General features: G+C 43.7%; 2 protein-coding genes across 3 annotated transcripts in view; one reads left to right on the top strand and one right to left on the bottom strand.

The window, feature by feature from the left end:
* Positions 1-16687: 16687 nt before the first annotated feature.
* Fgf1 (fibroblast growth factor 1) overlaps positions 16688-22850 on the bottom strand; it is an 84219-nt gene continuing 78056 nt past the window's right edge. Inside the window, exon 4 of one of the 2 annotated variants that reach the window (XM_051201022.1) lies at positions 16688-20164. In XM_051201022.1, coding sequence (XP_051056979.1) covers positions 19973-20164 — 192 coding nt within the window. In that variant the 3' untranslated portion in view covers positions 16688-19972. Of the gene's footprint in view, positions 20168-22850 lie in introns of both variants that reach the window. The other variant, XM_051201021.1, reaches the window with a different exon arrangement.
* Positions 21911-22500, top strand: LOC127234193 (60S ribosomal protein L29). Its single transcript, XM_051201023.1, has one exon. It carries the CDS (start codon positions 21929-21931, stop codon positions 22394-22396), a length of 468 nt encoding a protein of 155 aa, XP_051056980.1. The 5' UTR covers positions 21911-21928; the 3' UTR covers positions 22397-22500.

Below are 22850 nucleotides of genomic sequence, written 5' to 3' on the forward strand. Positions count from 1 at the left end.
ATTATTGTATGGGAGCCTTACAGAAGATGCACAGCTACACTGTGGCCCCAGCACCTAAGACTCCAGATGGAGCTACCTGTCCACCCACAGATGGGTAGAGAGCACGCTCTGCCATTTGTGTTCATATTGTGTTTTTATTGGCATTGTAATTTTTTTTAAAAAAAATTATAAGCAAGTCTTTTATATATCACACAGTTGTTTAGTTTTAATAGTTGTATAAAATATGCACATAAGAAGTTTATACCTTGTTTTACATATTTGTGCATATTTTAGTAATATTATAATAAAAATGATTTGGATCAATGCCATCAACCCACAGTAGTCTACCATTAACACCTTGAGGACATTAACACTGCTCACTTTAAATAAAATCCCTTTACAGCTTAATACTGCGCATATTTTGATGGACAGGGAGCAAAGAGGTGGTGAGAAAGCCGGAAGCGGAACTGCAGAAGTGACTGCTGTGGTAGTGGGGTCCCCACCGCGGGGAGAAGCGGAACTGCAGAAGTGACTGCTGTGGTAGTGGGGTCCCCACCGCGGGGAGAAGCGGAACTGCAGAAGTGACTGCTGTGGTAGTGGGGTCCCCACGGCGGGGAGAAGCGGAACTGCAGAAGTGACTGCTGTGGTAGTGGGGTCCCCACCGCGGGGAGAAGCGGAACTGCAGAAGTGACTGCTGTGGTAGTGGGGTCCCCACGGCGGGGAGAAGCGGAACTGCAGAAGTGACTGCTGTGGTAGTGGGGTCCCCACCGCGGGGAGAAGCGGAACTGCAGAAGTGACTGCTGTGGTAGTGGGGTCCCCACGGCGGGGAGAAGCGGAACTGCAGAAGTGACTGCTGTGGTAGTGGGGGTCCCCACCGCGGGGAGAAGCGGAACTGCAGAAGTGACTGCTGTGGTAGTGGGGTCCCCACCGCGGGAGAAGCGGAACTGCAGAAGTGACTGCTGTGGTATGGGGTCCCCACCGCGGGGAGAAGCGGAACTGCAGAAGTGACTGCTGTGGTAGTGGGGTCCCCACCGCGGGGAGAAGCGGAACTGCAGAAGTGACTGCTGTGGTAGTGGGGTCCCCACGGCGGGGAGAAGCAGAACTGCAGAAGTGACTGCTGTGGTATGGGGTCCCCACGGCGGGGAGAAGCGGAACTGCAGAAGTGACTGCTGTGGTATGGGGTCCCCACCGCGGGGAGAAGCGGAACTGCAGAAGTGACTGCTGTGGTATGGGGTCCCCACCGCGGGGAGAAGCGGAACTGCAGAAGTGACTGCTGTGGTAGTGGGGTCCCCACCGGGGAGATAATGGTTCTGCTCTCTCAGCTCTTTGAGGACAGGTTGTTTCTTTCTTTGCTACTATGATTGTGTTAAAAGTCAGCTGCTACTGTAACTGTCACCTGATGACCACTCCCCCTCCAGCTGCCCCTAGAGTGGTCCTCTGTTGTACTTCCTTAAGGATCTTGGTACTGGGAGGGCATCCTGAGCTTCTGGGACCTGAGGATTCTTGTCTCTCATCAAAACTGGTAACCCCAAAGGGCTTTCCACCTCCCATTTGTCCATGTTCTGTTGGTTCCTCGTACTCTACCTCTTATCCTCTAATCCCCGAACCTGCCATTATCTGACCATGCTTTGGATACTCTCTTTAGAGCTATTTTTAATGTTCACTCCCATTCTCTTTAGATATTACATAAGATTTTTAAGTGGAAGGCAATGTTATATTTCACTTCCCTTTTATCTGCATGTATCCCTGCACTCCAGAAGAGGGCACCAGATCTCATTACAGATGGTTGTGAGCCACCATGTGGTTGCTGGGAATTGAACTCAGAACCTCTGGAAGAGCAGCTAATGCTCTTAACCGCTGAACCATTTCCCTTTTAAAAGATTAGTTTTTCTACTTTAACTTTGTGTGTGCTCATGAGTAGATATGTGCTTGTGAATGCAGGTACCCATGGAGGTCAGAGATGTGGGATCTCCCTGGAGCCAGAGCTATAGGAGGGTAAGAGCCACCGATGGACCTACTGGGGATCATCTTCTAGAAGAGTAGGAAGTGCTCTTGACTGTTGAGTCCTATTTCTCCAGCCCCCACTTCCCTTTTAAAATAAGGCACATGATATATTTTATACACATGTTTATACTATGCAGTTAGGGAGTTTTAGTGAGTGTGTAAAGCAGGCACTTCCATCACTCCCAGTGTCCTTGTGTCCCTTTGGGAAGTTTTCAGGAAATATTTCTCTCTCTCTCTCTTTTTTTTTTTTTGAGTAAAGTTCTGGCTGTCCTGGAATTCTTTTGTGTAGGTCAGGTTGGCCTCAAATTCACAGATACCCACCTGTCTCTGTCTCCTGAGTGCTGGGATTAAAGGAGGGTGGCACCACACCTGGCATCTTTAAACTTTTAAAAATAAATTAATTTTCCTATTATCACGAGTTTGTTCATGGCATGCGTCTGTGTGTGCATGCATGTGTGTAGGTCAGAGGACGAGGACAACTTGGAGGAGTTGGTTCTTTCTTTTCACTCTTACTATGGACTTCAAGGACAGAACCCGGGTTGCTACCATGGTGTAGCTGGCATCTTTACCCACTGAGCCATCTCATGAGGTCCCTCGATCCCTTCTGAAATCTGAATTATCTGTGTCTTGGACATTTAGATATTGTTCCCCCAGGTGTCCTAAGCTTTCTTCACTTTTTATTCAACTTTATTTGTCTTGTTTTCTTTTTGAGACATGGCTTTGGACTCCTAGCAATCCTCCTGCCTCACCTCCCAAGTGCTGGGATTACAGATATTCTTTCTGTTGTCTGGATTTGGCATCTCTTTATGTTCACTGACATGTCTGTCCCAGTGTTTTGGTTGAGTGCATATAGTAGACTTTTTAATTTTCAAATTAGTTTGTTTTAATCCTAGCTTTCTTTATGATTATTACCATTTTTGTTTTGTTTTTTAGTTTCCATTTCTGTGCTTATAGTTCCTAACAGTCCATTCAGTACATCATATTTTCCTTCATTTTTTTGTGTATGGTTTTAATAACTGCTTTAAAGATTTTGCCTGTTAATCCAACATCTGGAACTACTCACAGCCCGTTTCTGTGGGCTGCTTTCCCCTTGAGTGCAGTGCAGTTTAGTGTGTCATGGTATATGTAGTAATTCTGGTTGAAAATTGGGCCTTGTAGATAATACTTGATGGCAACTCTAGATTAGGTTGTGTTCTTCGGAGGATCATTGCATTTTGGTTGAGTAGGAGATTGCCCTTGCGGTGTATAACAACCTATAGCCTTTGTTCTATGGCTTCATATCCCTGTGCTTCCCCTTGGCTCCTTGAGGGTCCACCTGTTCCTATGTTATTTGGTGGTTAGCCAAGGATTTCCGCAGGGAGAGAAGCCACTCTCAGATTTTCTTACTTCTAAGGTGCCCTGCCCCCAGCTTTTTGGTACCTTATCTTTGACCATTATTTTTGATACTTTAAGCCTAAAGATTTAATTTCTCAGAGCTGGGGAGACAGCTCAGTTGACAAAGTGTCTGCCATGCCCACATAAGTTTGGATCTCCAGAATCCACCTAAAAGCTGGGTGAGGGCATAAGCATCTGTAACCCTAATGCTGGCAGTGCCAATGGAGGGGATGCAGAAACATGAGGCTCTCCAGAGCCCATTGGTCAGCCAGTCTATCCGGTCAGTGAGTGCCAGGTTCAGTGAGCGCCTGTGTGTCAAAATACAATGTGAAGGGCTAGCAAGGTAGTTCAGTGTGTAAAGGTGCTTGCACATGCATATAAATAAGTGTGTGTGTGTGTGTGTGTGTGTGTGCGCGCGCGTGCACACACACATTTGAGACAGGGTTTCTGTGTAACCCTGGCTGTCCTGAAACTTGCTCTGTAGTCTGGGCTGGCCTTGTACTTACAGAGATCCACCTGTGTCTGCCTCCCAAGTGCTAGACTTAAAGGCGTGTGCCACTAAAGCCCAGCTTAAGCGTATTTTTCTTAAAGGTGGAGAGCGACAGAGGAAGACATCCCATGTCTACCTCTCACCTCCACATGCACTTATACACATGAATACACGTACATTAATAATAATACAGACAAATGCACTTTCTAAAGGTCCCCGTTTTTGCCACATGACTTGCTCAAAGACTGGACCTATACTTGGTTTAGAATGTACCCTGTACCACTTCCTCACTAGGTCCTTTACACTCGCTACCACATCTGCAGGGTTGGCTTCTGGTGAGGGGTCTTGGTAGTTTATGCTCACAAGTTTATAGTTCCTCCAGGGTCTTGCCCATGCCAGTGTTTTTCCTGCAGGTTCCGTCTACATTTTCAGCCTAGAACTGATGGGAGATGTCATTCTGTATATGTTTCTCATACTGGTTAATGAATAAAGCACTGTTGGCCAATAGGAAAGGAAGATAGGAGGTACTAGGAGACGAGGAGATAGGAAGTAGGAAGGAGTGGTCAACATGGAGAGTCTGGAGAGACCAGAACCACCAGCTGCCTCTTGCTGGTAAGACCACATGGAAATACATAGAAATGGGTTAATAATTAACACAGAGCTAGCCGATAAGAAACTAGTAACTGGCCAACAGAATTATATCATATACAGAGTCTCTGTGTGTTATTTGGGGCTGGCGCGGCGGCGGGACAAGACTTGGTGGCGGGCGGAAAAACCGTACTCGTTACAAATGGCGCCCAACGTGGCTAATAAGAACTTACATTTAAAATTTAACAAAAGCTCCCTGACGCTGTCCGAAGCTGAGACGATGTTTCCCCTCCTCTTTCCACAGCCATGCCTGTGAAGAGTGGGTGTCACTCGAGGACCAGAAAGAGAGCAACTCAAAAGTCTTACTCCTTATTCTCGTGGTTTTGAGATTAATTCTTACTTCTTGTTTCTGCTTGATTTTAGGTTCTTAATAGTCTTTATTGTTGTTATTTCATTCTTAATTTTTTTTAGTTATCCTGTATTTTATTGTTATATCTTCGATGACCATTTGAGATGTCTGCCATTTCTGAAAATTCTGCCCACTAGGCTCACAATTCTACTGTTCCTATTTTCCTGTTGAAGTCCAAGTCAGTTCCATCCTCATTAAACCTGTCTTGCTTTATGATAGCCTCTGTGTTCTTCAAAAAGAAGTCTTTTTATGAAAAATGTATCTGATCACTGTAAAGACAGTTGTGTCGAGTGAGGGGTGATAGCTCATGCCTGTAATCCTATCACTTGGATGCTGAGGAAGAAGAATCAGGAGTTCAGAGAGGCATAAGCTGCACAGTCGGTTTGAGATCAGCTTGGAATATAACATGAGGCTACCTCAAAGAAAGGAAGAAAGGAAGAAAGAGAGAAAGAAAGAAAGAGAGAAAGAAAGAAAGGAAGGAAGAAAAGAGAGAGAGAGAGAAAGAGAAGGGAAGGAGGGAGAAAGGAAGGAGGGAGAAAGGAAGGAAGGAGGGAAGGAAGCGGGTAGGGAGAAAGAGAAGACAGGACAGTGGACAGTTTCTGAAGTTCTGGGGTGTTCAGGGTTGCCCCCCCCCCCCCCCCCCCAGTTAGCCCTTTCAGCATTTTCCTAAGTAGTTTTTGGATTGTGAACTACTGATTAGACACACAGTTAACACGGAGCCCTGATCTGAGTCTGCAGAATTTTCTGTATGACTTTGCTTGGTGTTTTATGAATGTCACAGGCCAATTTTTGTGTTTGTCTCTAAGGCTAAGAGTTCCAGCATTGAGCAGGTAGTAAACATGTGTGTCCCCAACCTTCTTGAGGACTGCCTGGTAATCATATCCCTGAGGAGAGCTTTCTTTCTCCTGATGCAGGGATGCAGGGATGCCTGAGCTCCAGGCTGACAGGTCATTTCTCTAACCCTTCCCATCACTGACTACAGTATAACTTTAAGATTTTGTCAAGTCATTCTGTTATCCAGGAAAAAGGCAAGTCCCATCGATGAGGGCAATGCCCTCATAACCCAGTCACCTCTTAACACTGTAACATTGGTGAGTAGGCTTCAGCACATAAACAGTCAAACCATTGCATCTGTCTATCTCTTCAGACATGGTTGCAAATTAGTCCTCTGCGAAGCTTTCTCTAGTTCCCCTGGGCTGAATTCTTCCTCCTTCCTGTGTTCCTGCAGCATTCTGCACACACCGCTTTCGGCATCCTCACGCTACATTCTAATGACATGTGTGTCTATCACACTCTCCAGCAAAGTGAACACCTTTCCGTTTGATTCTTCAGGATGTGTTAATATCCCTCCTTTCTCCTAGCAGGGGCCATTTTATTGTCTGATTGTGAAGCAGGCTAGTCTCAATCCTGTTATTGAAAAGAACTAGATCAATTCATAGTGGTTATCTATAAGGAATCTGCCATAATTCTTACAGAAACCAGAGAATCAAAAATATTCTCCATTCAGTCTTTAACAGGTTATTTTGTTCTCCCTGGGTTCCCCATGTAACCTAGAGGCTTTAAAGTGATAGTTTCTTCAGTGTGTTCCAAGCTGTCATGCAAAAGTCTTGTGGTTCTCTGTTTTCATGCCCAGATAAAGAGGTCTCCATCCATACAGTTCCTTCCCCAGCTCTGGAGCTAGCACCATCTCTGAAGAGATCCCCGGCTGCCTCTCTGCTTCTTTCATACAAAGAATGTGGGTTTCGGCGTGTGATTCTTTTCAGTGTCTTCATTTCTTTTTGGACTGACCAATAATAAAGTCCCCCAGACTTGGACGGAAACATCAAATGCAGGCTCCCTAGAGGCATAGCGGCAAGAAGCCAATTACACCGTGTTTCCACTCACACTTCTTCCTAACACAAACCTCACCCACAGCTATGGGGGCAAACTTTGTCTCGCTTTTGCGTGTAAGGGAATTTGTTATGAACAAAAAGCATTTTCCTGCACTCCACCTGCTGGATATAATGAACCAAAGCCTCGGCAGAAGATCTAAATATTTAGCAAATGTTAACTCCAGCCTCCAAACTTTCAAGCCTGGAATACATTTCACAGACTCCCAGATTTGAACCCAGGCCAGATACATGCATACGGATGCTGGTTATTTGTGTTCTTTGGCAGACAGTCTAGAGATGTGTTATAATTCAGCTGTGTGCACAGTTATTTACAGATGTTGCTAGTAGAGCACCCCCCCCCCCAACTTTCTTCTTTCTATTATTGATCTTTTTCTCCCTGGGCAATCTGGTTCATACCATGCTTCCCACCACCCCTGGGTTTTACACTTGATTTTTCTGTCAGTGTGTTCTCTCTGCCACAGGGACTTGGCCTGGCTGCTACCTCTGTCTGGATCTGTCTAGAATGTTCTTCACAGGCCTTGCTCATACCTCTTCATCTGGGTCAGTTCCTGCTCTTGCCTTCAATGTCAGCCTACTTCCTCAAGACATCTCTTGAGTAAGTTAAAAAAATCCCTGTTTTATGGCCTGAGAATGTTGGATATATGTCTGTGTGTGAGTGCATCCAGAAGCAGAATGTCTGTGTGGACACATGACACACAGATATTTATTATATTATTAGCTGTATATTTATTTTAATATATGCTTTTATTTCATATTTTGAAATATATTTTAATTGCAATAGAACTCCTGTGTCTCCCTCTGTTTTGATTTCCAGCTCTTCCCAGGTAGTCTCCTTTCATTCCTTCCCACCCCCTTCCACTGGTAGTCTCTCTTTTTCTTTGATTGCCATGTACATATGTATATAAGTCACAGATATATAAGTAACCTGCTGAATTAGTTTTCATTGGTAGTGTCTATATGGTTTCAAGGCTGACCACACCGCATTGGACAACCAATAAAGGGATTCATCCCTGGAAGAGGGTTCTCCCAACAGTCATTAATTACCTGCTGTTCTTTATCTATGAGTGGGGCCCTGTGGAAATTTCTCTCTCCCATGTTAGCATGTCTGTTGATATTGCCATCGTTACAGTCTTGTTATGGGGTCATTTCTAAGAGAGACTGTCCCACAGCAGACTTCCTGGTGTTCTGGGTTTTACATTTTTTCTGCCTTCTCTTCCTTGGTGTTCCCTGAACCTTCAATGCAGAGCCATGATGTAGATGTGTCTCTCTCGAGGATGGACTCCCTATGATCTATTGATCTCTGCATTGTGTTCAGCTGTGGTTTTCAGTTTGATGTAAGGAGAGGCCTCTTTGATGAGGTTTAGTAGCAATGCTCACCCAGTAAAGGTGGCTCATTCACAAAGAGTGTTTATGGGCTGTGGGTCTCTTAATAGATGCTTTTAAAAATGTGCACAGCCTCCTGGCAATGAATAACCCTTTGTGAACACTGTAGGCTATGTTACTATGACCCTGCAGTAGATGTAACTAAATCTATCTTAAATAATAAGTGTATAATAAATGAATAAGTTGCCTGAGTTTGGTGAACAAGCATTTGAAAAGTGTGAAAATGGCCAAGATTTGGGGAATGATGCACTCACCAATAAACTCCAGTGAAGAACTTTATTGTGCACCACTGTTACCCCAAGTTTGGTATATAATTAATAGTTATTAATAAATATGGTATTGACTCTGGGAAGTGGTAGCACACTCCTTTAATCCAGAAGTTGGGAGGCAGAGGCAGGCAGATCTCTGAGTTTGAGGCCAGCCTGGTCTATAGAGCAAGTCACAGGACAACCAAGCCAGCCAACACAGAGAAACCCTGTCTTGAAAACCAAAAAAAAAAAAAAAAAAAAAAAAAAAAAAAAAGACAACAAAACAAAAAGAAGTATGGTATTAGATGTCTGTAATCCTGGCACTTGAGAGGTTAAAGAAGGAGGGAGTATAAAGACTAGTCTGGACCATGTAACAAGAGCCTGTTTTAAAGTAAATGTTGAAAGGCTGAACAGGTGATAAAATGACCAACTTAACAAGTGTCTTTTTTTCCCAGAACGATGTCAAACTGGTGACAGGCCAGCAAGTTGGAAGGCTGGGATTTTCTTGAAGCCCACCCATATGGACTACACATAGAGGAGGCAGGGTAGACCCTTGTAAGTAGAGCTTGTACCTTCAATGCCAGAAGTCTCAGAGAGTCATAGGGCTACAGGTACTATAGGTCTGACCTGGTTGTAGACAGGTATTGCTGCACACTGGGTCCCTCAGGGGCCAACTCAGAGATGAAGGTAAGTGTGTAGCAAGTTAGAGAGTTCTCTGGGCCCACAAGGAAGAGATAGTAACAGGTAGGGTGCAGGGGAAATCGAGCTCATCTCAACAGAATTCTGGAACTAAAATGATCTTTCGGAGCTGTCCGTAAAGGTGTAACCTAGGGGATGAATCTTCTCTTAAGGGCCATCTCTGGGCTGCCTGTGTGTGGTGCTCCCAACAGCCAGAGGGTGACTCCTGATGGGGCTGGGAACACAGCACAGAGTTTGCACATGTGTCTGTCATTGTGAGAGCCTCCCGAAGTGGCAGATGCCCACCATTCTCTGTGGGCATGTCTTCACTGGATTTAGAATGTCTTTACTGTTTTCAAAGTTTTTTTCTTTATAGTAAACAAAAGCCAAGCCAGACGTGGTGGGGCACGCCAGTGATGCCAACATTTGGGAGGCTGAAGCGAGAGTGTTACTTTAAGTACACGGCCAGTCTAAGCTATACATAGTTGTGTTAGAAGGCAGCCTGGGCCACACAGAAAGATTCTGACACTAAACAGTTGGGTTTTTGTTGGTTTGTTTTTTTTTTCTTTTATTTAATTTTATATAACAAAGTCCAATTAAATGAAAACAAACATTTATACACAATATTTGGGAATTTGGGCGTCGTTCTTTCCAAACTACTTCCTGCTGGTAAGGGGCACTGTCTTGGGGGGATTCGAAGAAGATTCAGATATCCTGGCTGTAGTCTGTAGGGCTGTTTTGTCCAGCTGTTTGGAATGTAGGGTCAGCTTGTACTCTGTTTCAGGCGGTCTGGCGTGATCAAACCACATTAATCTGGAAGGAATCCACATATTTTCATTTTCTGTGGAAACAAAAATAGAAATCCTTTTCCCCAGTAACTTGTCCTTCAACTTAAATTTTGGAGTCAAAGTATTTTTGTTAATTTGATTTATTATTTTACATGTTGATCCCAGTTCCCTCTCCCCCCCAGCCTTCCCTTCCTCCTTCCCTCCCTTTTACCCTCTCTGCCCTCTCACATGCACTCTAAGCACCCTCCCCTCCCATTCCCCCACCCCAATTCCATATGTAGGGAAATGCCATCCAGTTGGGGTCATGTAGATCTGACAGGTCCTGTGAAGTAGGGACTAGGGCTTCTCTCCTGTCTCTAGATTAAGGCAGTTATCCCTCCATGGGGGATATGTTCGCAAAGTCCTTTTGTGCACCAGGGATACATCCTGGCTTCACTGTCTGAGGTCTCTTAGACTGCTCAGTCCTTCTGGCTGAGACCCATATTCAGGGGGGCCTGAGTCAGTCCCATGCTGGCTTCCCAGTTATCAGTCTAGTGGCCGTTAGCTCCTCCTTGTTCAGGTAAGCTGTGGTTTGTTTATTTTTTAAAACAAACTTTATATTTATGTTTAATGTCAGATCAGAGAAACCAAATGATACTTGGATTTTCTGATAGTTATATTTCTATTATATGATTTCTTTAATATCTGATAGCTGTATTTCCTTTTATAGCTTTTCTTGACTAAACAAACCTAAATATTTGCTTTTTTAAAAATGTTTTTCTGGTCCTTCTCTAGTTATCTTTTATAATTCATTAAACATTATTTAAAAAGATAGCTTCTCAACTCTCTGGCAATATTTCCTTTCATTATTTCATTTCATCTCATTTTGTGGTACTAAGGATTGAATTCAGGACCTTGAGTGTGACAGTCAAATACTTTCTCACCAAGCTACATTTCCAGTCTGTTCTCACCTGATTTTTTTTTAATTGAAAAACTACACTTAATATGCAGCATCTGGAGTACTATCTACTCGTAGTCAAACTAACTAGTCGAACTACAATGGAAAATAGTGTAGCTTAAGCCTCCTTAAGCTTCAGGTCAACTAAGATTCTCATGTCTTTTTCCACATAGATTGTTTGCAGCTTGATGTTTTCAAATGTGGACTCATGAAATTTGTCAACAAGGTCACTGGACAAAGAAGCTAAATAGTCCCTTTTAGCCTTTTTTATTACATGACATTTATAACCAGATTTATTCTAAAAACAGTAAAATCTGATGTTTATTCAATCCCTGTACTATGCTAGACACACTTTTCAACATGCCTGCATGCTGTTTTTCCTTTTATTGAGAAGGCAATGGAAACACCCATGGATTAAGAGAGCTCTTGGATTGAGTGCACTGTGGTTAAATTAAGTACAAGTAACTTTCCCAAATTTACGAAGTCAGCTAATAGAGGAGCCAAGATTTCATATCTGGCAGTCTAGTTTCAAAAAAGTCTTCTTCAATGTATTTTTAGATTTATTCACATTTTGTTTTTGTGTAATGAGTGTTTTTGCATGTGTGTTAGTCAGTTCTGGTCCACTGTGATAACTGTGATAAGACACCATGACCAAGGCAACTTACAGATGAAAGGTTTATATGGGGCTCATGGTTCCAGGGGGATAGGAGTTCATGGCCATTGTCTTAGTTAGGGTTTCTATTGCTGTGAAGAGACACCATGACCACAGCAACTCTTAGAAAGGAAAATATTTATTTAGGGTGAGGTTTAGTCCATTATCATCAGAGTGGGGAGCAGGCAGACATCTTGATCAGAAGGCAACAGGAAATGGACCGTCTGTTTCACTGAATGAAGCTTGAACAAGAGACCTCAAAGCCTGCCACCACAGTGATATACTTCTTCCAACAAGGCTACACCTACTTCAGCAAGGCCATACCCACTTCAACAAGGCCAAACTTCCTAATAGTGCCACTCTCTTTGGGATTATGGGTGCCGATTACATTCAAACTACAATAGTCAAATGAATGAGCTTATGGGGCTGCTCTCATTCAAAGCACCATAGTATAGTCAGAAGAGGGCACTGGATCTGCTACAACTACAATTACAGGCAGTTGTTAGCTACCATGCTCATGGGTGCTGGGAATCAAACCTGGGTTATCTGCTAAGTAAAAAGTACTCTTGATAGTCAAACTATCTCTCTAGCCCTGAGGTTATTTAAATTGGGTGATGACTAACCCCCTTGAAGACAGAACATACCAGTGACTCTTCTGAGATGATTAAGAGAGATAGTAAATTTTGTTATTTTGATTTTTTTTTTGAAACATGGTCTTACTATGAAATCTTGAGCTCATAATCCTCCTGCCTCAGTACCCACTGCCCCAAGTACTGGGACTATAGGTGTGCACCATTGTGCCCACCTGTCAATAACATTCTTTAATTTGAAGGAATCAAAAAATATCAACACTTTGATAGAGATTTTTCTCCAGCACCATATATATATATATATATATATATATATATATATATATATCTCCAAACACTGTAGGTCTACCCCAGTGTAGTATAAGCTATGATTATGCCTTGTCCATTTTTTAGCTGTCTGCTCCCAACCCCCACTCTTTCTTTCATAGCTTTGCCACACTGGGGCAGGACTATGCAAATGTTTCTCTTCCACCAGTGTCATTAGGTTTGTCAGTAGAGGGCGCTGGAGGGACACCATCAGAGAACGGCTTTTTGTTTGGGTTCTGGGGCTTCCCTTCTTGCTGGGTGCAGTGTCCATGGAGACCTGGTACTGCACAGTTTCTGGTAAGTTATTACCAGAAAGTTGCATCGACAGAGCTTCCCCTTCGCTCCAGTTGGAAGCCTCCCAAAGCACCATCCAGTGGGCTACAGACACATCTTTCCAGTATAGCACATCTCTTCTTTGAGAGGATGCTGATTTTAAGTTTATTCCTTTCTTGAGTTCCTTCCTCTCTTCAGCCCTGGGAATAGTAGCTGCTCGTTGCACCTGCCTTTCCAGTATACCTGAGGGATTGCTTTACCTCTCTTAGCCATTAAAATCTCCCTGTTCTTATTATTGATGTGAATACTGTCTCCTGCTTGAACGCTGACTCATATGAGGGTAGACAGTAAATGATTAATGAGTGGATGTGTTAGTGCACCATCAAGGATAGATGCTTCTACTTCCTGGTCCTGCGTTTGAGCATGGCACTGGGTGATTTCTGCCCTCTCAGATTTGCCCCAGAGGTCCAAGTGTCATGCACACTTCCAAGTGATCTTAATCCCCATCTCTCTTTTTCACTCAGTTAACTATTGCATGGCATTCTGGTAGTGCTGCATTTTTATTTCATTTGCCCTCTCTTCACAGACTTCCTGGAGCATTTATAGCGTCAGGAAAAGCCTGGCCTGTTCTAAAATCCACACCACTGTCCAGTTCTTAATGCAGGTATTGTTTCAAGCGTGTCATTATTTTCCTATTCATCTCCACAGGAAATGACTGGATGCTTAACACAGTTGGTATCCCCAAGCTCTAAAAGTCCTGGCTTTTCACCTCACACAGAAGTTGGTCTACAAGAACATTCCCCACACCTGCTTCAGAGACAAAAGCGTTTTGGCTAAGGCATGTGGGTAAGAGAATCTAACATCTTATGTATCTCTGAGCCAGACTATATACATTGTTTTCCCATGACAGGAAAATATGAAAATCACAATGAAGTCTATTTCTGTACAAATTGCCTTTCTATATTCACATCCTCAAACACTTGGACCAAGCGAATCAGTTCCTTAAACCGAATAGAGTTCCCAGCAGGGAGGACCCAACCCTTCATTAAGGCTGGAAGAAAAGTGCAGCTAGGACAGGGTGAGGTTTTGCTTGTTTATGTTATAAAGCGGACACCAGTGTTTAGCTGCTGCTTGTGTAAATTTAGCCTGTGTGGTGTGATGGGGTAGGAGGAGGAAGTAATTTGGGAAATACCTCCTCCCCACATCACAAACATGCATACCCCATCAGAAGACCCCCAAATTAGGTCCTGTAATATGCGATTGGATGAAGCAAACCCCTGCCTGGCTCCAGGCAGTGGGTGACCTCATTTCTTGTTTTAACAAGCAGGGTGTAAAGGTAACAGTGTAATATGTCATGGTCACCATGTTAGTTGCAAAGTGGAACCGATGCTTCAGTGAGATTCTAGCAGTCACCTAGCACAGTTTGCCCAAACTTGAGGGAAGGTTAGAGTTAGCATGCCTGCCTGGTGTCACCTGCCATGCCTCCTGCTCTGGCTGAAATTTAGAAGAAAGTTTTATGTGCAATGGCAAAAAGAGGTTCCATCCAGAGAACAGAGGACAGGCTTGGGAAGGGGATTATGCCATTTTAATGGTTGTGAAAGAAATTACCACTAGTGCTTTTGAGATGGGGAATACATAGGTTTGCTTCACAGTTCATTTGGCCTTGAATCTCTGTATAGTGTCTTTACTGCTCCTAACAACTTTTGTGGGCTGGGGAGGTGACTGAAGTGGTTAAAGTGTTTGCAGTGCAAGCATAAGGATGGAGTTGGAATCCCCAGGGCATATGTAGATGCCAGATGAGTAGATGGTCCACTTGCAATAAATCCAGTTTCAGAAGGTAATAAGCCAACTAGCAGAAGTAGCTATATCAGCGAACTGGGTTGATTGAGAGACCTTGTCTCAATAACTAAGGTGCAGTGGTGATGGAGAATGATTTCCAACAACAACCTTGGGTCTTTGTATGTATGCCCACACACATGTGAATGCAATACCCCCACAGGCACAGGTATGTCCATATACATCCAAAACATGCATACACACATGAAATCACACATACACGTACAGAAATGGAAAAAGAAAAAGTAAATTTGTGAAAAGCACAAACACACTCTTTTGCCGCTGTTGGATGGACCGCTATTACTATGGTAGCCAGTATGACAAGACTCTCCCTGTGCTGTGGGCCTGTGAGTTCTTTCCCCAGTCCCTCCGCAAGTAGGAATTCCCATTATATAAGCATCAAAAGTGACGGCATCATTTCTGTTTTGATCTTTGTAGTCACATGATCACCTGAGAGGGGCAGTCTCAGCTCTCCTCACCCCTCACAGAGTTGCCAAAATAGAAATTTTGACTCCATGTACAGACTACATTGTGTCAGCAGTGGCGTTTGCCTCATTATTGAGACATGTTGGCAGGTTTGTGTGTGTGTGTGTGTGTGTGTGTGTGTGTGTGTGTGTGTGTGTGTGTGTTTTGGGTAGATAAGAGTTGAGAAGATCATTTCCATAAATTGATATTCGAAGGCCCTAGGTTTATAACTTTTCCTGGCCCGATTCATCTTACACAATTCATAGAAATGATGATGAAATAGAACTCTAGAGAGGTAAAGACTAAGAGTCAGGGAGGGGATGACCTTAAGATCCAAAGTGCGAGAATTCTCAAGGAAGAGGGAGTAGGCCTGAGTCTCCAGGATTCCCACAGCAGATATGGGCTGAACCTGTCTTGGAGGCCACAGCAGATGCGCCGGGCATCTCATCATTTTGTGTCATTCATGGCTCAGAGAACTCACCAAGCTTTGGAACAGATGGCGCCTGTATCACAGGATGTTCCCTTGTCCTATTTATTCAGGGATGAACCACGTCTTTGTAAACACTGCAGTCATAGCGCAGAATCATAATTGGGCCTCTTCATCTTTGGAAAGGGGAATGGTTGCTTTAAGCTAGCGCTTTTCAAACTGTGGTTGTGACCCATTAAAGTGTGGTCTGGAATTGAGCTATGCTTGACCTTTTAGTTCACAGAAAGAACACAATGTACCCCACATTTTTTTGTGAAATTGTGTTTCAGCCTGGTGTATGTGTAAGGATTTCCATGTTCTGGGTTATAATGCTGGGGGGGGGGTGCTCTGAAAAACTCTAAAGTACCACTTAAGACAACATACAACACTCTTAACACTCTTATTCTTGTTGTTATTACTGGGGGCATGCATGCCATGGTGCACTTGTGGAGGTCAGAGGGCAGCCCTGTAGAGTGGATTCTCTCCTTCCACCTTTACATGGGCTCTGGATCAGACTGGGGTTGCCAGCCTTGCCAACAGCACCATGAACTCCTGAGTCACCTTACTTGATGCACCATACTTGATGCAGCAGCAGGAGGAGGAGGAGGAGTACTGACTGTAATTACAGAGGGAGTGCAGGCTGCCTATCTGTTTTGCATTTTTTTTTTTTTTTTTTTTTTTTTTTTTTTTGGTGCTGGAGATTGAACCCAGGGCTCTGATCTGCTTGGGAAAGCTCTCTCCACTCAGCTATACTCCAGCCCTGTCCAGCTATTTTTCCCAGTGGTCCATGTGAGAGAGACAGACAGAAAGAGAGACAGAGACAGAGAGGGAGGGAGAGCGACAGAGAGACAGAGAGAGAATTTACGAGACAGACAGCACTTGAAAGCATTAACTCTGCAGTATGCTAGGCAGCCGAGTGCTTATTCTTAATTCTCACAACGTATCTTAATACAAAGTCCTTGGACACTGACCTACAAGTTTGAATACATCCTTAGTTTTCCAGTTTATAATATCTTTGCCTAAGCAGAAGCCTGTCAACTTGACAATGGCTGCGTGATCTCACATACTGTGTACAAGGAAGAAAAAGCCCTTGAGTCATTAATAGGGCTTGCAAGTTTCTAGATTATTCTTCTTCCAGAGTCCTCAAAAGTCCCTCATATTGCCTTGTTTCCAAACCTTAGCTTTTCTCATTCACCTTTGGTGTCTCTTATCTAATAGTAAGATGACTGTAGAAAATGATGCAGCTGACTCTCTGAGAGGCTGGATGTCACCTCAAAGATGCCCAATGTCCTTCCACAGGGAGATGCTCAGAAACCGGAGACATGTCATCCTTTAACATAAACATTTATTACTTTCTATAAGGTGCAGAGTGTGATACAGTAGGGGGTAGGGTAAACAATGTCAGGCATCTTCATCAGAGCCTGCTCTGCAGCCAGGGACTGTGGTTACTTTAGGCAGTGTTTTCTGCAGAGCTGAGGACTTGGGCTTCACTGCCTTCAATGCAAAGCAGGGGCCTCATCTTCAGTGGCAGCTGATGTACCAGTTAGTTTTTGTATGGACACACTGTTGGCCATTGGGGGAAACGCCCAGAACCATTTCTGGTATGTTACTGTCAAAAGCCCATATGCTTCTCATACTTTGTAGGGAGTGTTGAAGGCCTTGTCACAGCCTGCTTGGAACTGAGTGCATGTGAGAGGCACGTGACAAGCAGATGGCTTCGAGGCTTAGTTTATGGAAGGGAGTGCACAACCGAATGTTCCCAAGTCAATGTTCCAAACAGCACAGGGATGGGCTTACTGCTCCCTTTCTGCAAGATCCAACAGTTCTTTTCCTGATTTGAAACTAGTCCACCCCCATGAGGCAGACATATTGAAAGTCTTGGGTTTACTTTGTTAAGCTTGTCCCCTGTCACTTTGTTTGTGGTTATATATCATTGGGGACTTCTAGAACATACTGTTGACTCATTGATTCAGTAGGAAATCTATGCAGTCTGGGGTTTTACTTGACTGAAAGAAATGAATCCATAACATTTCTCTTCATAAATACACACCCTGGGAGAGGATACCAGACAGACATGATCCTCAGGGGCCACTATCCAATGCCTGACATGCACTGGGCCTGCACTATCTATTGAGCAAATACATGGATGGTGTCTTGATTGATTGTTGAGGCCACAATGCATAGCTGTGCTTTGATTCTGTCAAGTCACAGATGCTATCTCATCAATGTGCAGTGGTTTTTAATTTGTCTTGGCCAATGTTACACTGGAGTTTGGTTTATATAATAAAATCTACTCACTATTCTAAATATCATAGATTTCTTCTCTCTCTGTTCACTTTTACTGACAAAAATCTTCAAATCATCATACAAAGACATGATAAACCATACTGTATCATTCCCAGTGTGCCTGAGATTTACTAAAACAAAACAGAATCATATTATCCAAATTATAGACTAAAACATAGTTACGAATCATGCTATTGTAAAAAAGCAAAACATTGTTGTTATTATTATTACTTTTAAAGACAGGGTCTCTCTATATACCCCTGGCTGTCCTATAAGTTGCTGTGTAGACCAGGCTGGATCAGTCTTACAGACATCCTCCTGAGTACTGAGAGTAAAGGTGTGCGCCACCACACCTGGCCAAACGTTACTATTAACCATGTTGTCAAGTAACTCAGTTCAGTTCCTCCATTAGCACTTTGAAGAGTTTTATCACCTGTCTTCCATCCTAAATATGACAGCATAGTTAGAAGGAATTTTTTTCCTTAGGGGATAATTCCTTCAGATCTTTATCAAACAAGTGAACACTGTCATTGATTCTGATTCACGGCCACCATATCATTGCTTTAGATGAAAACAAACAAACAAACTAATGGTGTGCATGACTGAATGTGGATTTATATGCATGTGCCTGCAGTACCCCTGGAGGCCAGAAGGGGGATACCAGGTCCCTGGGGGTGGAGTTAGAATCAGGTGTGAGCATAGAGATGTGAGTGCTGGGAACTGAATTCCTATCCTTTGCTGGAGCAGTATGCTCTCTGAAGCACTAAGCCATCTCACCAGCCCCTAGATACCTGTCTTTAAAGCACAGTAGAAGACAAAGAAGGTAAGTCTCATGAGTAAATGTAGTGTGTTAGATACTAAGTAGCATATATCTGCTATGCAGTTATTATCAGTCTCTGTGGCTGAATGAGAATCCATTTAGTTCCTTCAAGCTGTGTAAAATGCAACAAAAGCATAAATTCTCACAGTCTATGGAAATGGCGTATAAAAGGCCTTCTCGTGGCATTTGTGTCATATGCCGGAGATGAATAGTGTTTCTAGTTTGCTGGCCACTTGGGCCAAGTTTACTTTAAGAGGAGACTTGTTTGGAGAAATAATGGTAACAGAAATAGTCTCTTGGGAGAAGCTATTGGTGAGGTTTAACACTTTTTTGAAGTATGCTTTCTGTGTCTTCTAAGTGGGCATTTAATAGGCACTGGGCCAAAGTGCCTTAAAACCATGCCTAATTATGGTGGACACTGCCTGAATGTTCAGGGACACCCGGGCAGTGGAGGCAGAGGGGAGTGAGGTTCGAGCAATCTTTGTTTGAATAACGTTGTCTGTTCTTGAAAGCCTGGTCAGAAAGCCAGCAGCATCAGCAGGACCTGGGAACCCTTTCAAAATATAGAACTCCCGCACCAGCCCTGTCAAATCAGGTTTTATATTCAAACCAGATCCTCAGATGATCTGTATCATGTACGATTTGGGGGCCATCATACTGGGACTCCAAAGCCCCTGTCTCTTGTGGTCAGGCACACTATCATGGCTTCACTTTCTCTTTCCTTCTCCTCATGTCTAGCATCCTTGGTAGAGGCTAGCAGCCACAGCTGAAAGTACCCTCCCTTTCTCGCTGCTCCTACACCCACTCTCTTGAACCTAGGTCACTGTGCTGACTGTTATCAAGAAACCATTTCCGGGGCTCATCCTGACAGTAATGTTTCCTTGGTAACTTGGTAATGACTGCTGGGCTGAGCCTTGCCTTCTTACTCTATGCTGAGATCCCATGCTTCTAGGATGTCCATGGGAATGCCACCCTCTTTTGATTTTTAAGTCCTGTCTGTGCAATGGGTGGGCATAGGGGCGGGAGCGGGGGGGGGTTTCTACCTCTATCATGAAATTCCTCCAGTCTCACTATCGTTTTCTTTACTAATATTTGTGGGGTGCTGGTAGGGGGAAGGGTAGACCTGCTAGGTGCCTGGGGTACTCAAACCAGGGCTTACTCGGTAGGGGAAAAGGCATGGAGCTACCAAGGACCAACTTCTCAGACCCCTCTGGATGCTTCACATGGCCCCATCTTTGTGTTGTGAGGTCCAGCCTGTAGCAGGTGCCCTGAGGCAACTGGATATCCAAACCCAGACCTAGACTGACCAGCCAGTTGACCCCATAGAAGCAATTTGGTCCTTCTGTTCCAAACTGTGCTGGTGGGGAAAGGGCTCAGCAGAAAGGTGAACTGGCTATTTAGAAGCACTGCTTACAAATTCAGGCTCTGTGGGCTGGGGGTTAGCGCAGCCAATGGTCAAGGGAACATTTTAGGGTCAACCAAAATAGGGAGCACCCAGACCGATCCCTCTAGTCGGAAGATACCGGCAGGGGGAGAAACAAGATTGCTTTCTGGCCGTAGTGAGTCCGAGGACCACGCTTGCAGCTCCCATTTTTCTTGAGGCCCACAAACCAGTTCTTCTCTGCGTGCTTCTTGGATGTATAAGTGTTGTAATGGTTTTCTTCCAGCCTTTCCAGGAACAGGCACTCTTCATTTGGTGTCTGCTAAAAGGATAAAAACCAAAGGGTGCAGAACAATTAGTGAGTGGTTTGAAATAATGTTCCTCTTTTGTTCACTATCTGTGTGAAAATCTCAAATTCCTTCCCGCACTGGTGGTTTTCATTAAAAGGCTGAGATTTTTCCCTCAGTATTGTTATGAATACGAATACTTGTGTAAAATTTGCTTTGCGAATAAAGACATACACTGGAGCCTCAGTGCATTTCTGTTGCTGTTTTGAGACAGGCTTTGAACTCCTGATCCTCTTCTACCTGCCTTCCATGGGCTTGTGCACCATGCCTGGTCACTTAGAAAAAGAAAATAATATTACTTATTTTAGTTGTTTTGTTATTTTTGAGAATTACACTCTTTTAATTTTTTTATTGTGTGTGCCTATGTGTGTGTGTGTGCACACGCACAAGTGTGTACATGTGTGTATATGTGTGTGCATGTGTGTGTGTCCATATACTTAGGTGCACTCACATTACCCACTCGTGTGGAGGTCAGAAGACAGTTTGTGTGAGTCAGGTGTACATGTGGGTCCTGGGGACTGAATTCAAGTTTTCAGGCTTGATGGCTGCCTCCTTCAGCCATGGAGTCATCCAGCCAGGTCATGACTTGTACTCTTAAGAAAACCATAAGGGAGTCATGAGGTGAGGGCTCAGCAGATAAAAGCATTTGCCACCAAACCCATTACTTGAGTTTGAGTCCAAGGACCCAAGTGATGGAGAACCAACCTCCACCAGTTGTCATCTGTCTTTCACACTTGTGCCATGCCACACTTCTCTCCCTGTTCTGCCTCCTGCACCACAGCACAAGTAATAAATATATAGTAAAATAAAAATCAAGTCAAATCACAGCTTTAGTTAAAAAAGGAAGAACCTCAAAGCCCATTCCTCCACATAGGCAACCATAGGCATTTGTTGGTTGGTTGATTTGGACAGAGCCAGAGATTAAATGTAGGATCTTGTATGTTCCAGGCAAATGGTCTAGCACAGAACTATGTTCCCAACTCTAGACAACTGTTAACAGTTCACAATACTCTCCTCTATCTCTTCATATACATGTAGAATGTATAAGTCTCTGGATATAGATTCGTTAGCTATCAAGGTCATAGTCTACTTATTTGCTCTTCTTCCTTCCTTCCTTCCTGAGATAGGGTTTTCTTGTCTTACAGCCCTGGCTGTCCTGGAACTAGCTTTGTAGACCAGGCTGGCCTCAAACTCACAGAGATCAACCTGCCTCAGCCTCTTAAGTATTGGGATTAAAGGTGCACATCGCCACCTTATCTGATGTTATTGTTGGGCAATAAACTAATGAAAGTATATTCATTATTCCTACCAAGGAATCATTTGTTAGTTAGGATATCTTTCTTGATATAGGTATAGGCTTGATGATAGGTATCAAAATCTGAAACACCCTCTCTCTGTGTCTCTCTACCCCCTCTCCTTGCTTCTTTTTTCCAGTACTGGGACTTAAGTCCTCCCACATGCTAGGTAAACTCCTCCATCCCTAAAACATGTATGATCTTTGATACAGCACTTTCCCTTCTAGGACTTTACTATTAGGGGGCAGTTGAATGAATATGAAGTCCTATGTTGAGGGTGGGGTTTGAAGTATTGGCTATTGAGGCAATACAATGGAAGATGTCTATGGCAAAGTAATCATTGGAGGGGATAAAGTTCCTTGCTCATAGCAGAACCCAGTACAGCTGTAGACTTATTAAAATATTGAAATAGCTTCAGGAGTCGCTGGATACCATTCAGACATGACCAAGTCCAAGAACCACACCACACACAACCAGTCCCAGAAATGGCACAGAAATGGCATCAAGAAACCCCGATCACAAAGATATGAATCTCTTAAGGGGGTTGACCCCAAGTTCCTGAGGAACATGTGCTTTGCCAAGAAACACAAGAAAGGCCTGAAGAAGTTGCAAGCAAACAATTCAAAGGCAATGAGTACACGTGCAGAGGCCATCAAGGCCCTTGTGAAGCCCAAGGTGGTAAAACCCAAGATGCCAAAGGGTTCCAGCTGCAAACTCAGATGTCTTGCTTTCATTGTTCACCCCAAACTTGGGAAGAAGATTAGAAGCTACATGGTCAAGGTTCATAGGCTCTGCCAACCAAAGCCCAAGGTTCAAACCAAGGCAGAGGCCTCTGCTCCAGCTAAGGCCCAGGCTGTAGCTCCAGCTCAGGCTCCCAAAGGCACCCAGGCTCCTGTGAAGGCCCCATAGAAAAGGTGTCTGCCACCATGAAGACAGATGGACTGGTGTGATACATCTTCACACTCTGCAGATGACCTGTGCCCTATGCTGTTTTTACAAATAAACTTGAGGCAAGACCTGTTTTAAAATAGAAAAGAAAAGAAATAGCCCAAGCATATTGATAATGTGGTTCCTTGGAAAATGTCTGTCAGCTGATATTTTACCTGCAATTCTTCTATTAAAAGGGAAAGAAGTCATCAGTGTTTCAAATTTCTATTAGGGCAGATTTTGGAATGCATGTACTTTATTTGAATTAAAGGAAACTCTTATGCTATATATACACTCTGTCCTTTTGATGACCTTGTCTATTGGACTGTGCCTTTTTCCAAGTCATATGATTCTTATGTACTCTCTTCAACCACAGTTGAGTTGTGATTTCCTCTCTCATGGTTTTTAATCAGATCATTCATTGTTCTTTACATAT

The sequence above is a fragment of the Phodopus roborovskii genome, unplaced genomic scaffold (assembly GCF_943737965.1).
Source record: "Phodopus roborovskii unplaced genomic scaffold, PHOROB, whole genome shotgun sequence".
Lineage (NCBI taxonomy): Eukaryota > Metazoa > Chordata > Mammalia > Rodentia > Cricetidae > Phodopus > Phodopus roborovskii.